Source organism: Rana temporaria, chromosome 3 (assembly GCF_905171775.1).
Source record: "Rana temporaria chromosome 3, aRanTem1.1, whole genome shotgun sequence".
In the NCBI taxonomy this organism is placed as follows: Eukaryota; Metazoa; Chordata; class Amphibia; order Anura; family Ranidae; genus Rana; species Rana temporaria.
Window position 1 is genome coordinate 458,890,808 of NC_053491.1, and position 12,751 is coordinate 458,903,558.

Here is a 12,751-nt window from a genome sequence, read left to right on the forward strand (position 1 = left end):
TAAATTTTAATTGAATCTTGTATAATTGTAAAAGCTTTTTGTATTTGAGAAAAAGATTAATAAATAGAAATTGAAACAATCAATATATACGCTTATTGTGAGTATTTATTTTTTAATAAAAATATGTAGCAGAATACTGATTGGCCTAAATTGATGAAAACATTTGATTGCTGTAGCCGGTGTTTCGTCAGATTAGGCGACCCGTCAGAATGTGTACCAGAAGTGAAGGCCCTTTGGCGCCATCTTGCTACACCCGACACTCGGCTCCTCCATAGTAAGGGTACATTGAGAAGGGGGAAAGTGGACATCTTGTTACACCCACTGGAGTTTTGCATTTAACACTTGTTTTTAACAGTAAAGTGAGTTTATATAGTGAAATACAGTACTTTAAAATTCAACATCTAAACAGCCATACAGAGTTTTAAGTACTGTATTTCACTATAAAAAATCACTTTACTGTTAAAAATAAGTGTAAAATGCAAAATTCCGGAGGGTGTAACAAAATGTCTGCTTTCCCCCTTGTCAATATATCTTTACTATGGGAGGCGCGCGGGGTGTAGCAAGATGGCGGCGACACAACGTCACTTCCGTTACACATTCTTACGGGTCGCATAATCTAACGAAACACCGAAACAACATGTAAAGATCGGACAGGTCAATATTTAGGGATGAGGACACAGACATGCCAAAATAATTAATGTTTTATATTACTTATTTATTTTATTAATATTATGTCTCCATCAATAGCTCCATATTACGTGTGCCCATTCCATAAGTTCCAATGTGTTTTGGTCTTCGAAAAAATGGCGGCGATAACCTCTAATTCTCAGCAGTAGAACATATTGCCGAGCTGCAGTTTAAGAGATGACACATTGATAGCCGACAATAAGAAGCATTGACAAGTTATAATTAGAAACTCTCACACGCAACATAAGTTTACTGTCCTAACACACACAAACACCAGAGCGAGGACAGCGTTCAGTTCTAAAGCAGAACCAATCACAGGGCTAATAGGTGAAAGACACGAGAGCGAATCAGAAACAAGCACCGGGGCTGTAGTAGTTTCCCCGCCCATTAAACCCGTGGGCGGGACTCTGATTATGATTGACAGTCAGCCTGGCCGCTCAGGGCGCTGAACTGAAGAATAAGGAGAAGAGGGGTGGGCGGAGCAGAGGAGGAAGTAGCTGGGTCAGGTGTAGAGTACAAGCAGCAGACATGGTGAGTGATCATGTGATGTCCTGTACGATCTTTTACTTTTTTTATAGGAAATGTTACTTTTACGTTTTATAAAGTTCTGTGTGTTCAATACATTGTATACCGTCCAGTGAGCTGTATACATTCACTTCTTGTGTGTCGTCCTGTTATCCCACATTGTGTGTCACACTTCTCACCCTGTGAGTGGAGACCATTCTATGCCATACAGGGAGCTCCAATCTACATTACACAACCCCCTCCCCTCCCCCTACTTATCACCACCAGTCCTCAGATTTACAGGTAAGTTATCAACTGAGCACCAGTGACCCCCCCCCCAACCTCAGCAAGTGCCCTCCTCTCTGAAGAGCGTCGGTGCCCTCCCCTCCTCGGACCACTAGCGCCCTTCCCTTTGCAGAGCGTTGGTGCCCTTCCCCTCTGCAGAGCGTTGTCACCCCCCCCCCCCTGCAGAGCGTTGGCGCCCTTCCTTCGCCCTACAGAGCGTCGCGCCCCCCCCCCCCCCTGCAGAGCGTTGGCGCCCTTCCTTCGCCCTACAGAGCGTCGCGCCCCCCCCCCCCCCCCCTGCAGAGCGTTGGCGCCCTTCCTTCGCCCTACAGAGCGTTGCGCCCTCCCACCCCCCCCCCCTGCAGAGCATCGGTGCCCTTCCCCCCCCCCCTGCAGAGCGTCGGTGCCCTTCCTTCCTCCACCCCCTGCAGAGCGTCGGTGCCCTTCTCCCCCCCCCCCCTGCAGAGCGTCGGTGCCCTTCCCCCCCCCCCCTGCAGAGCGTCGGTGCCCTCCCCCCCCCCCCCCTGCAGAGCGTCGGTGCCCTTCCCCCCCCCCCCCCCTGCAGAGCGTCGGTGCTCTCCCCCCCCCCCCCCCTGCAGAGCGTCGGTGCCCACCCTTCCTTCGCCCTACAGAGCGTCGCGCCCCCCCCCCCCTGCAGAGCGTCGGTGCCCCCCCCCTGCAGAGCATCGGTGCCCTTCCTCCCCCCCCCCCCCCCTGCAGAGCGTCGGTGCCCTTCCTTCCTCCACCCCCTGCAGAGCGTCGGTGCCCTTCCTTCCTCCACCCCCTGCAGAGCGTCGGGGCCCTTCCTCCCCCCCCCCCCCCTGCAGAGCGTCGGTGCCCTTCCTCCCCCCCCCCCCTGCAGAGCGTCGGTGCCCTTCCTCCCCCCCCCCCCCCCTGCAGAGCGTCGGTGCCCTTCCTCCCCCCCCCCCCTGCAGAGCGTTGGCGCCCTTCCTTCGCCCTACAGAGCGTCGCGCCCTCCCACCCCCCCCCCCTGCAGAGCATCGGTGCCCTTCCCCCCCCCCCTGCAGAGCGTCGGTGCCCTTCCTTCCTCCACCCCCTGCAGAGCGTCGGTGCCCTTCCCCCCCCCCCTGCAGAGCGTCGGTGCCCTCCCCCCCCCCCCCCTGCAGAGCGTCGGTGCCCTCCCCCCCCCCCCCCCTGCAGAGCGTCGGTGCCCTTCCCCCCCCCCTGCAGAGCGTCGGTGCCCTCCCCCCCCCCCTGCAGAGCGTCGGTGCCCACCCTTCCTTCGCCCTACAGAGCGTCGCGCCCCCCCCCCTGCAGAGCGTCGGTGCCCCCCCCCCTGCAGAGCATCGGTGCCCTTCCTCCCCCCCCCCCCCTGCAGAGCGTCGGTGCCCTTCCTTCCTCCACCCCCTGCAGAGCGTCGGTGCCCTTCCTTCCTCCACCCCCTGCAGAGCGTCGGTGCCCTTCCTCCCCCCCCCCCCCTGCAGAGCGTCGGTGCCCTTGCCTCCCCCCCCCCCCCCGCAGAGCGTCGGCGCCCTTCCTTCCTCCCCCCCTGCAGAGCGTCGGCGCCCTTCCCTCCTCCCCCCCTCTGCAGAGCGTAGGGGCCCTTCCTTCCTCCCCCCCCCCCCCTGCAGAGCGTCGGCGCCCTTCCCTCCTCCGTTTTATAAAGTTCTGTGTGTTCAATACATTGTATACCGTCCAGTGAGCTGTATACATTCACTTCTTGTGTGTCGTCCTGTTATCCCACATTGTGTGTCACACTTCTCACCCTGTGAGTGGAGACCATTCTATGCCATACAGGGAGCTCCAATCTACATTACACAACCCCCTCCCCTCCCCCTACTTATCACCACCAGTCCTCAGATTTACAGGTAAGTTATCAACTGAGCACCAGTGACCCCCCCCCCCAACCTCAGCAAGTGCCCTCCTCTCTGAAGAGCGTCGGTGCCCTCCCCTCCTCGGACCACTAGCGCCCTTCCCTTTGCAGAGCGTTGGTGCCCTTCCCCTCTGCAGAGCGTCGCGCCCTCCCCCCCCCCCCCCCCTGCAGAGCATCGGTGCCCTTCCTTCCTCCACCCCCTGCAGAGCGTCGGTGCCCTTCCTTCCTCCACCCCCTGCAGAGCGTCGGTGCCCTTCCTTCCTCCACCCCCTGCAGAGCGTCGGTGCCCTTCCTTCCTCCACCCCCTGCAGAGTGTCGGTGCCCTTCCCCCCCCCCCCCCTGCAGAGCGTCGGTGAAATTCCCCCCCCCCCCTGCAGAGCGTCGGTGCCCACCCTTCCTTCGCCCTACAGAGCGTCGCGCCCTCCCCCCCCCCCCCTGCAGAGCGTCGGTGCCCCCCCCCTGCAGAGCATCGGTGCCCTTCCCCCCCCCCCCCCCCTGCAGAGCGTCGGTGCCCTTCCTTCCCCCCCCCCCCTGCAGAGCGTCGGTGCCCTTCCTCCCCCCCCCCCTGCAGAGCGTCGGTGCCCTTCCTCCCCCCCCCCCTGCAGAGCGTCGGTGCCCTTCCTCCCCCCCTGCAGAGCGTCGGTGCCCTTCCTCCCCCCCCCCTGCAGAGCATCGGTGCCCTTCCTCCCCCCCCCCCTGCAGAGCGTCGGTGCCCTTCCCCCCCCCCCCCCCTGCAGAGCGTCGGTGCCCTTATTACCCCCCCCCTGCAGAGCGTCGGCGCCCTTCCCCCCCCCCCCTTGCAGAGCTTCGGCGCCCTTCCCCCCCCCCCCCTGCAAAGCGTTGGCGCCCTACCCCCCCCCCTGCAGAGCGTTGGCGCCCTACCCTCCAGAGCGTAGGCGACCCCCCCCCTCTCTAGAGCGTAGGCACCCTTCCCTCCCCCCCCCCCCCCCTGCAGAGCGTAGGCGCCCTTGCCTCCCCCCCTCCGGAGAGCGTCGGCGCCCTTCCTTCATCCCCCCCCTGCAGAGCGTCGGCGCCCTTCCCTCCTCCCCCCCTCTGCAGAGCGTAGGGGCCCTTCCTTCCTCCCCCCCCCCTGCAGAGCGTCGGCGCCCTTCCCTCCTCCCCCCCTCTGCAGAGCGTAGGCGCTTTCCTCCCCCCCCCCCCGCAGAGCGGCGGCGCCCTTCCCTCCTCCCCCCCCGCAGAGCGTCGGCGCCCTTCCCTCCTCCCCCCCCCGCAGAGCGTCGCGCCCTCCCCCCCCCTGCAGAGCGTCGGTGCCCCCCCCCCCTGCAGAGCATCGGTGCCCTTCCTCCCCCCCCCCCCTGCAGAGCGTCGGTGCCCTTCCTTCCTCCACCCCCTGCAGAGCGTCGGTACCCTTCCTCCCCCCCCCCCCCCCCTGCAGAGCGTCGGTGCCCTTCCTCCCCCCCCCCCCGCAGAGCGTCGGTGCCCTTCCTCCCCCCCCCCCGCAGAGCGTCGGTGCCCGCCCTTCCTTCCCCCCTGCAGAGCTTCGGCGCCCTTCCTCCCCCCCCCTTGCAGAGCTTCGGCGCCCTTCCTCCCCCCCCATCAGAGCGTTGGCCCCCCCCCCCTGCAGAGCGTAGGCGACCCCCCCCCCCCCTCTAGAGCGTAGGCACCCTTCCCTCCCCCCCCCCCTGCAGAGCGTAGGGGCCCTTCCTTCCTCCCCCCCCCCCCTGCAGAGCGTAGGCGCCCTTCCCTCCTCCCCCCCTCTGCAGAGTGTAGGCGCTTTCCTCCCCCCCCCCCCCCCCCGCAGAGCGTCGGCGCCCATCCCTCCTCCCCCCCCGCAGAGCGTCGGCGCCCTTCCCTCCTCCCCCCCCCCCCGCAGAGCGTCGCGCCCTCCCCCCCCCTGCAGAGCATCGGTGCCCTTCCTCCCCCCCCCCCCCCCCCCTGCAGAGCGTCGGTGCCCTTCCTTCCTCCACCACCTGCAGAGCGTCGGTGCCCTTCCTTCCCCCCTGCAGAGCGTCGGTGCCCTTCCTTCCCCCCTGCAGAGCGTCGGTGCCCGCCCTTCCTTCCCCCTGCAGAGCGTCGGTGCCCTTATTACCCCCCCCCCCCCTGCAGAGCGTCGGCGCCCTTCCTCCCCCCCCCCTTGCAGAGCTTCGGCGCCCTTCCCCCTCCCCCCCTGCAAAGCGTTGGCGCCCTACCCTCCCCCCCCCTGCAGAGCGTTGGCGCCCTACCCTCCCCCCCCTGCAGAGCGTAGGCGACCCCCCCCCCCCCTCTAGAGCGTAGGCACCCTTCCCCCCCCCCCCCTGCAGAGCGTAGGCGCCCTTGCCTCCCCCCCCTCCGGAGAGCGTCGGCGCCCTTCCTTCATCCCCCCCTGCAGAGCGTCGGCGCCCTTCCCTCCTCCCCCCCTCTGCAGAGCGTAGGCGCTTCCCCCCCCCCCCCGCAGAGCGGCGGCGCCCTTCCCTCCTCCCCCCCTCTGCAGAGCGTAGGCGCCCTTCCCTCCTCCCCCCCTCTGCAGAGCGTAGGGGCCCTTCCTTCCCCCCCCCCCCCTGCAGAGCGTCGGCGCCCTTCCCTCCTCCCCCCCTCTGCAGAGCGTAGGCGCTTTCCTCCCCCCCCCCCGCAGAGCGGCGGCGCCCTTCCCTCCTCCCCCCCCGCAGAGCGTCGGCGCCCTTCCCCCCCCCCCCCCCCCTGCAGAGCATCGGCGCCCTTCCTTCCTCCCCCCTCTGCAGAGGAGCCTGTGTGTCTGATTTCCACAGACTATGGAATTATGGTCTCTGTGAGTGTTTCTGGTGTTAAATATTAAAAGAAGAACTGTACTTTTATAATCGCCTCTGACCTTCCCCCACCCCTCCAGATACAACCTGCACTAACACCCCTCACCCAACCCAGCCCAGTCCAGCCACCCCTCCAGATACAACCTGCACTAACACCCCTCACCCAACCCAACCCAGTCCAGCCATCCCTCCAGATACAACCTGCACTAACACCCCTCACCCAACCCAGCCCAGCCATCCCTCCAGAACTAACCTAAACCAACACCACCCACATCACACAACCTCCACCATCCTTCCAGATCCAACATGCATGAACACCCAACCCAACCACCCCCTCGGAACTAACCTGCACTAACCTTCCCACCCAACCCAACCACCCCTCCAGAACTAACATGCACTCCAGAAGTAACTTGCACAAACCCCCACCCCACCCCTCAAGAACTAATCTGCACTATCACCCCCATCCACCCCTGTCATCCTTCCGGGACTAACCTGCACAAACACCTCTCCACTCAACCCCCCCACCAGAACTAAGCTACACTAACACTCCCAGCCCTCCGTAATTAACCTGCACTAACGCCTGACCCAATCACCCACCACCACCCCATTAGAACCCAACTTACACTAACACCCCCACCTCACCCACACAACTTAACCACCCCTCCAGAACTAACCTGCACCAACACCCCCACCACCCCAATCGCCTCTCCAGAAGTAACTTTCACAAACACCCACCACCCTTCCAGAACTAACCTGCACCCCAGCCCATCCAACCACCCCACTCCAAGAACTAATCTACACTAATGCCCCCCAACCCACCACAATCACCCTTCCAGAACTAACCTGCACCCCAGCCCATCCAACCACCCCACTCCAAGAACTAATCTACACTAATGCCCCCCAACCCACCACAATCACCCTTCCAGAACTAACCTGCACCCCAGCCCATCCAACCACCCCACTCCAAGAACTAATCTACACTAATGCCCCCCAACCCACCACAATCACCCTTCTAGAACTGAGCTGCAAAAACCCTCCACCCAAACAAACCCAACCACCCCTTTGTCTTTTTAGTTTGACTTGGATTGTTTCATAACACTTTATGGCCCAGATTCTCAGAAAAACGCCTATCTTTAGGCGGGCGTAGCGTATCTCAGATACACTACGCCGCCGTAACTAAGAGCGGCAGGTCCCGTATTCAGAAACATCTTCCGCTCTAAGTTACGGCGGCGTAGTGTATCTGATACGGCGTAAGCCCGTCCAATTCAAACTAGGCTGGTAGGGGGCGTGTTGTATGTAAATGTTATGTGACCCCATGTAAATGACGCTTTTATCGAACGACGCATGCGCGCATGCTCAGTATCACGTTGAATTTTCAAATTAAATTGCGCCTGCTCAATGCCTAGTCGACGTGAACGTAACTTACGTCCAGCCCCATTCAGGGACGACTTACGCAAACAACGTAAAACGTGAAAAATTTGACGCTGTTCCGACGTCCATACTTAACATTGGTACGCCTCATAGAGCAGGGGTAACTTTACGCCCAAAAAAGCCTTACGGAAACGGCATAAAAAAATGCGCCGGCCGAACGTACGTTTGAGAATCGGCGTAACTAGCTCATTACCATATTTGACGTGTAAATCGACGGAAGCGCCATCTAGCGGCCAGAGTAAATATGCAACTTGGATACGACGGCGTAAGAGACTTACGCCGGTCGGATCTAATACAAATCTATGCGTAACTGATTCTAAGAATCCGGCGCATAGATACGACGCCTTACACTCAGAGTTACGACGGGGTATCTGGAGATAGGCCCAGATTCTCATAGGAGTTACGCCGGCGTAAGTGTCTACTCATGCCGTTGGGGACTGCGTCATTTGCTTTTTTAACTTTTTTTCTTGGAGAATTTGCATTTCTTTCTTTTTTACTTTTTTTTTTCCTTTCTTAGACCTCCACACTCACTCAGGGCCTGGAGCGGATCCCGGATCAGCAGGGGTACTTGGTGATTAACGAGGATGGCGTGTTGGCGGTAAATGTGATGACTCTTGGAAAGATTTGGGGAATGGTTACAAGCTCTGTTGGGATTTTATTTGCAGTCCCCGTCTCCTCAGGGAAGATTCGCCCCCCACTTCCTGGTGTGAAGTGTCTCCAGTGGGGAGAAAACAGCCGAAACAGCTGTTTGTTGCAGTTGAAAGACAGAAGGGTTCTCGGCTCTCCTCTCCTCTCCATGTGCAATCGGTGTGAGGAGAGGAATTCCAATAACTGGCACTTCCTATTTACACTGTGATTGGACACAGCTGGTCACATGGTAAAGAGCCCACGTCATAGGCTCTTAAAAACGAATTTCTCCCTCAGTTTAGGCCAATATATAATTTTCTACATATTTTTGGTAAAAAATCGCAATAAGCGAATATTGATCGCTTTGCGCAAAAGTTATAGCTGTGCAAGTATTGTGTGATGTATTCTCTAGGGCCTCTGCTTTAAAAATATATAATGTTTGGGATTTTTTTTTCTTTACATGTAAACAAAAGATTTAACCGCTTCGGCCCCGGAAGATTTTACCCCCTTCCTGACCAGAGCACTTTTTGCGATTCGGCACTGCGTCGCTTTAACTGACAATTGCGCAGTCGTGTGACGTTGTACCTAAACAAAATCTGTATCCTTCCCCCCCCCCCCCCCACAAATAGAGCTTTTTTTGGTGGTATTTGATCACCTCTGCGGTTTTTATTTTTTGCGCTATAAACAAAAGAACAGCAACAATTTTGAAAAAAACACAATATTTTTAACTTCCTAGTGGCCACAGGGCGAAGAGACATAACATTACGTAGTTTCACCGTAGTTGCCGCAGTAAAACTGCCGCGGCTGGTCGACAAGTGGTTAAACACAGCACCTTGCAAAAGTATTCATACCCCTTGAAATTTTCCACATTTTGTCATGTTACAACCCAGTGGCGGCTGGTGCTCAAAATATTTGGGGGGGCGCACCACTGTGCCATGCCATCAAACGCAGCCACTGTGCCATCAATTGTCACCACTGTGCCCATTGTCACCACTGTGCCCATTGATGCCACTGTGCATGTCACTGTGCCCTTTAATTGTCGCCACTGTGCCCTTTGTCGCCACTGTGCCCTTTGTCGCCACTGTGCCCTTTGTCACCACTGTACCCATTGATGCCTCTGTGCCCTTTGTCACCTCTGTGCCCATTGTCGCCGCTGTGCCCTGTAAAATGCACTTACCTTTCTGCTTCCATGTCCCTCAATGTCTTCTCCCGCCCTCGATGACGCTTCAGCCAATCAGGTTACCAATAACCAGAATCGGTGAACCTGATTGGCTGAGACGGCCGTCAGTCTTTTCCAAGGAACGCACAGCCATACGTTCCCTAAATAAGCATCCGGGAGACAAGGGCTGTACTCGGAAAGCCTATCAGTGCCGCTATTTGCGAGAGCCAGAGGGGGCCGCGCTGCAGTTAGTATTAGTAAAAACAATATAATTTTACGAAAAAAAAAAATCTTAAAGGGCCCGTTTTTTTTTTGTTTTTTTTTTTGTGACTACAGGAGGGGGGGCGACGCCCGAGCGCCCCCTATGGATGGGCTGCCACTATTACAACCAGAAATGTAAATGTATTTTATTGGGATTTTATGTGATAGACCAACACAAAGTGGCTCATAATTGTGAAGTGGAAGGAAAATTATAAATGGTTTTCAGCATTTTTTACAAATAAATATGTGAAAAGCCAAACTTTTCAGAAACTTGTAAAAAATGTGGAAAACCATTTATCATTTTCCTTCCACTTCACAATAGGGGTGCAACGGATCAAAAAACTCACGGTTCGGATCGTTCCTCGGATCAGGAGTCACGAATCAAATCATTTTTCGGATCGGCAAAAAATAAATAAAAAAAATTCTCCCCCACTGTAATATCCACATCTCCTCCTCCCCCCCCCCCCCCCCCACTTGAATATCCACATCTCCCCCCCACTGTTCACCTCACCCCCCCACCAAATATAGTACCCCCTCGGTGCAGACCTCCCCCCTCCTCTCCGTACAGAGACCCACCCTCCAGGTAGTACCGACAGACACTCTCCCCCCCCCCCCCCCCTCAGGTAGTACAGACACTCCCAGCGTGTGTCCCACGAGTGCGGGCTCCTCCTCTGTAGGTGTAAACAGAGGAGGGCCGCCGCCAGGTTTACCAAGATGGAGCTAGGCCGAAGCCGCGGCCTTTCCTAATGTTATTCCTGCGGCTCCGGAGGTAGGCCGAAGCCGCGGCCATAACGTTAGGAAAGGCCGCGGCTTCGGCCTAGCTCCGGAGCCGCGGCCATAACGTTAGGAAAGGCCGCGGCTTCGGCCTAGCTCCGGAGCCGCGGCCATAACAAAGAGAGGCCGCGGCTTCCGCCTAGCTTCCGGAGCCACGGCAATCCGCGGATCACAGTGGTGTTCCGATCCAAAGGGGGTGACCCGTTCGGATCACGGATCAACTGTGATCCGTTGCACCCCTACTTCACAATGATGTGCCACTTTGTGTTGGTCTGTCACATAAAATCCCAATAAAATACATTTATGTTTTTGGTTGTAACATGACAGAATGTGGAAAATTTCAAGGGGTATGAATACTTTTTCATGGCACTGTATACTGCTTTTTGTATTGTTGTTCTGTGTATGTTCTTTGTGTACAGCTGTGCTGTTTACATCTTCATTAGCGAGAATCTAATGTTGGTTGATCTTTCTCCATGCAGAGTGCCGGTGATCTAGAGAACGATGAGCACATTGCCAGTGTGATCCGGGAGATGGTGACGGCGGCGTGCAGCTTCCGGGGTCTCGGGGACCAGGTGCCATTTAAACGCATGAGCAGTGAGTAACCCGGGTGCTGATAACTGGGACTCGGGGGGGTTCCCTTGGTGTTCCATGATGATACAACACACCCTTTGTTTTCTCTCCTGCACAGTTGTGTTCGGTGAGCACTCCTTCTTCGTCACCGTCTCCGGACAAAAGATCTACGTGGTGAAGAGACACAATGTTGTTCGTGAACCAATCGTTGTTTGATCCCTTGTGACCACGCCCTCTGCGTTATTTTTTTTTTTATACATACTGGACTGAGCCCCGGTGAAGAGATGGTCGTTGTGGGAAGTGCTGCTTTCAGATTGTAAACAGAGGTCTCTCTGCTAACCTGTTTGTAAATACTGTGTTTCCCCGAAAGTAAGCCCGGGTCTTATATTAATTATGCCAACAAAAGACACAGTAGGGCTTATTTTCGGGGTAGGTCTTACCATGTAATGTGCTGTCTTCTCTCCCCCTCTCCCTCCCTGCCCGACAGGAATCCCCAGTGTAAACTGAGATAAAATGCTTGTAAAATCCTATAATACACTCTATTACAGTATTATATAATGTACAAAGTGTATGTTTCTGTAATATAATTGTGCCAAATACCTTCGTTATAGCGTCGCTCTCTGCTTCTGTTACCCGCCGGAGCTCTCTTCCCCCGCAATTATATTACAGAAACACACACATTGTACATTATATACCACTGTAATAGAGTGGATTATAGGATTTTACAGCATTTTTAACTAGGGCTTATTTTCAGGGTAGGGCTTATATTTGGGGAAACAGGGTAGTAAAGTTTTTTTTCTTTTTCTAGCAGATATTGGAGTGGATTACCTAAAAGCAAATGGACTGTGCACTCTGCAAGTGCAATTGCACGCTACAAAGTGCAGCTGCTCCAGAGCTTAGTAAATGAGAAGTATTGCCTACTTCCACCATCCAATCATCTGCAAGCAAAACTGCTATATATTTTTTTCCTAGCATGTGATTGGGTATTCTTTGCAAAGTGAAGCTTCATCTCATTTATTAAAGTTTTTTTTTTTTTTTTTTTATGTCACAATGTAGAGTATAAGATTTCCTATCATCTGTGCCCAGTCTTGCCACACAGAGTTAATCCAGCTCTGAGCAATCCTCTTTTATTGTTCAGTGAAAATTAAGACTTCCAGATAAAAACCTGTCTAAATAAAAAGTAATTTCCTCTCTCCTTGCTTTGAGTGACAGGTTATTTAAATATCTAGCTTAGACATGTTTATCATATGTTATGTTTATCATAATATGAGGTGATCCACAGTATAAAAAGTGAGAAATCCACCCCTCCCCCCACATAATACATCCTGGTAATATACAATGACCTGTGGATCACCTCATATTATGATAAACATAACCTAACATGTCCAAGCTAGATATGTAAATAACCTGTCACTCAAAGCAAGGAGAGAGGAAAGGACTTTGTATTTAGACAGGTTTTTTATCTGGAAGTCTGTTAATTTTCACTGAACAATAAAAGAGGATTGCTCAGAGCTGGATTAACTCTGTGTGGCAAGACTGGGCACAGATGATAGGAAATATTATTCTCTACATTGTGACATCAATGGTTTACATCCACTTTAAGTTCTGGAGCAACTGCACTTGCAAAGTGTTCAGCCTGTTTGCCTTTAGTAAACCAACCCTAAAACCGGTGCCCGTTCCCTCTTGGCAGCGATTTTTCAGGTGCAGTTGATGGGGAAGCTTCTTTTTTTTCGTGGTTGGCAGTCTTGTTTAAAGGGGTTCTAATTTTTTTTCCTAAATATCTTCCTTTACCTTAGTGCAGTCCTCCTTCACTTACCTCATCCTTCCATTTTGCTTTTAAATGTCCTTATTTCTTCTGAGAAATCCTCACTTCCTGTTCTTCTGTCTGCAACTCCA

General features: G+C 55.1%; 1 protein-coding gene across 1 annotated transcript; it reads left to right on the forward strand.

Annotated features, from left to right (window-relative positions):
• Positions 1–1,133: 1,133 nt before the first annotated feature.
• Positions 1,134–11,280, forward strand: LAMTOR4 (late endosomal/lysosomal adaptor, MAPK and MTOR activator 4). The gene is made up of 4 exons (XM_040342079.1): positions 1,134–1,218; positions 7,982–8,062; positions 10,765–10,879; positions 10,974–11,280. Exons 1-4 carry the CDS (start codon positions 1,216–1,218, stop codon positions 11,069–11,071), a joined length of 297 nt encoding a protein of 98 aa, XP_040198013.1. The 5' UTR covers positions 1,134–1,215; the 3' UTR covers positions 11,072–11,280.
• The last annotated feature ends 1,471 nt before the right edge of the window (positions 11,281–12,751 follow it).

Bases quoted from the DNA above. Each gene is read 5' to 3' on its own strand.
- LAMTOR4 (XM_040342079.1), top strand. The intron at 8,063-10,764 runs GTAAATGTGATG...TTCTCCATGCAG, and splicing joins ACGAGGATGGCGTGTTGGCG to AGTGCCGGTGATCTAGAGAA. The intron at 10,880-10,973 runs GTGAGTAACCCG...TCTCCTGCACAG, and splicing joins GCCATTTAAACGCATGAGCA to TTGTGTTCGGTGAGCACTCC.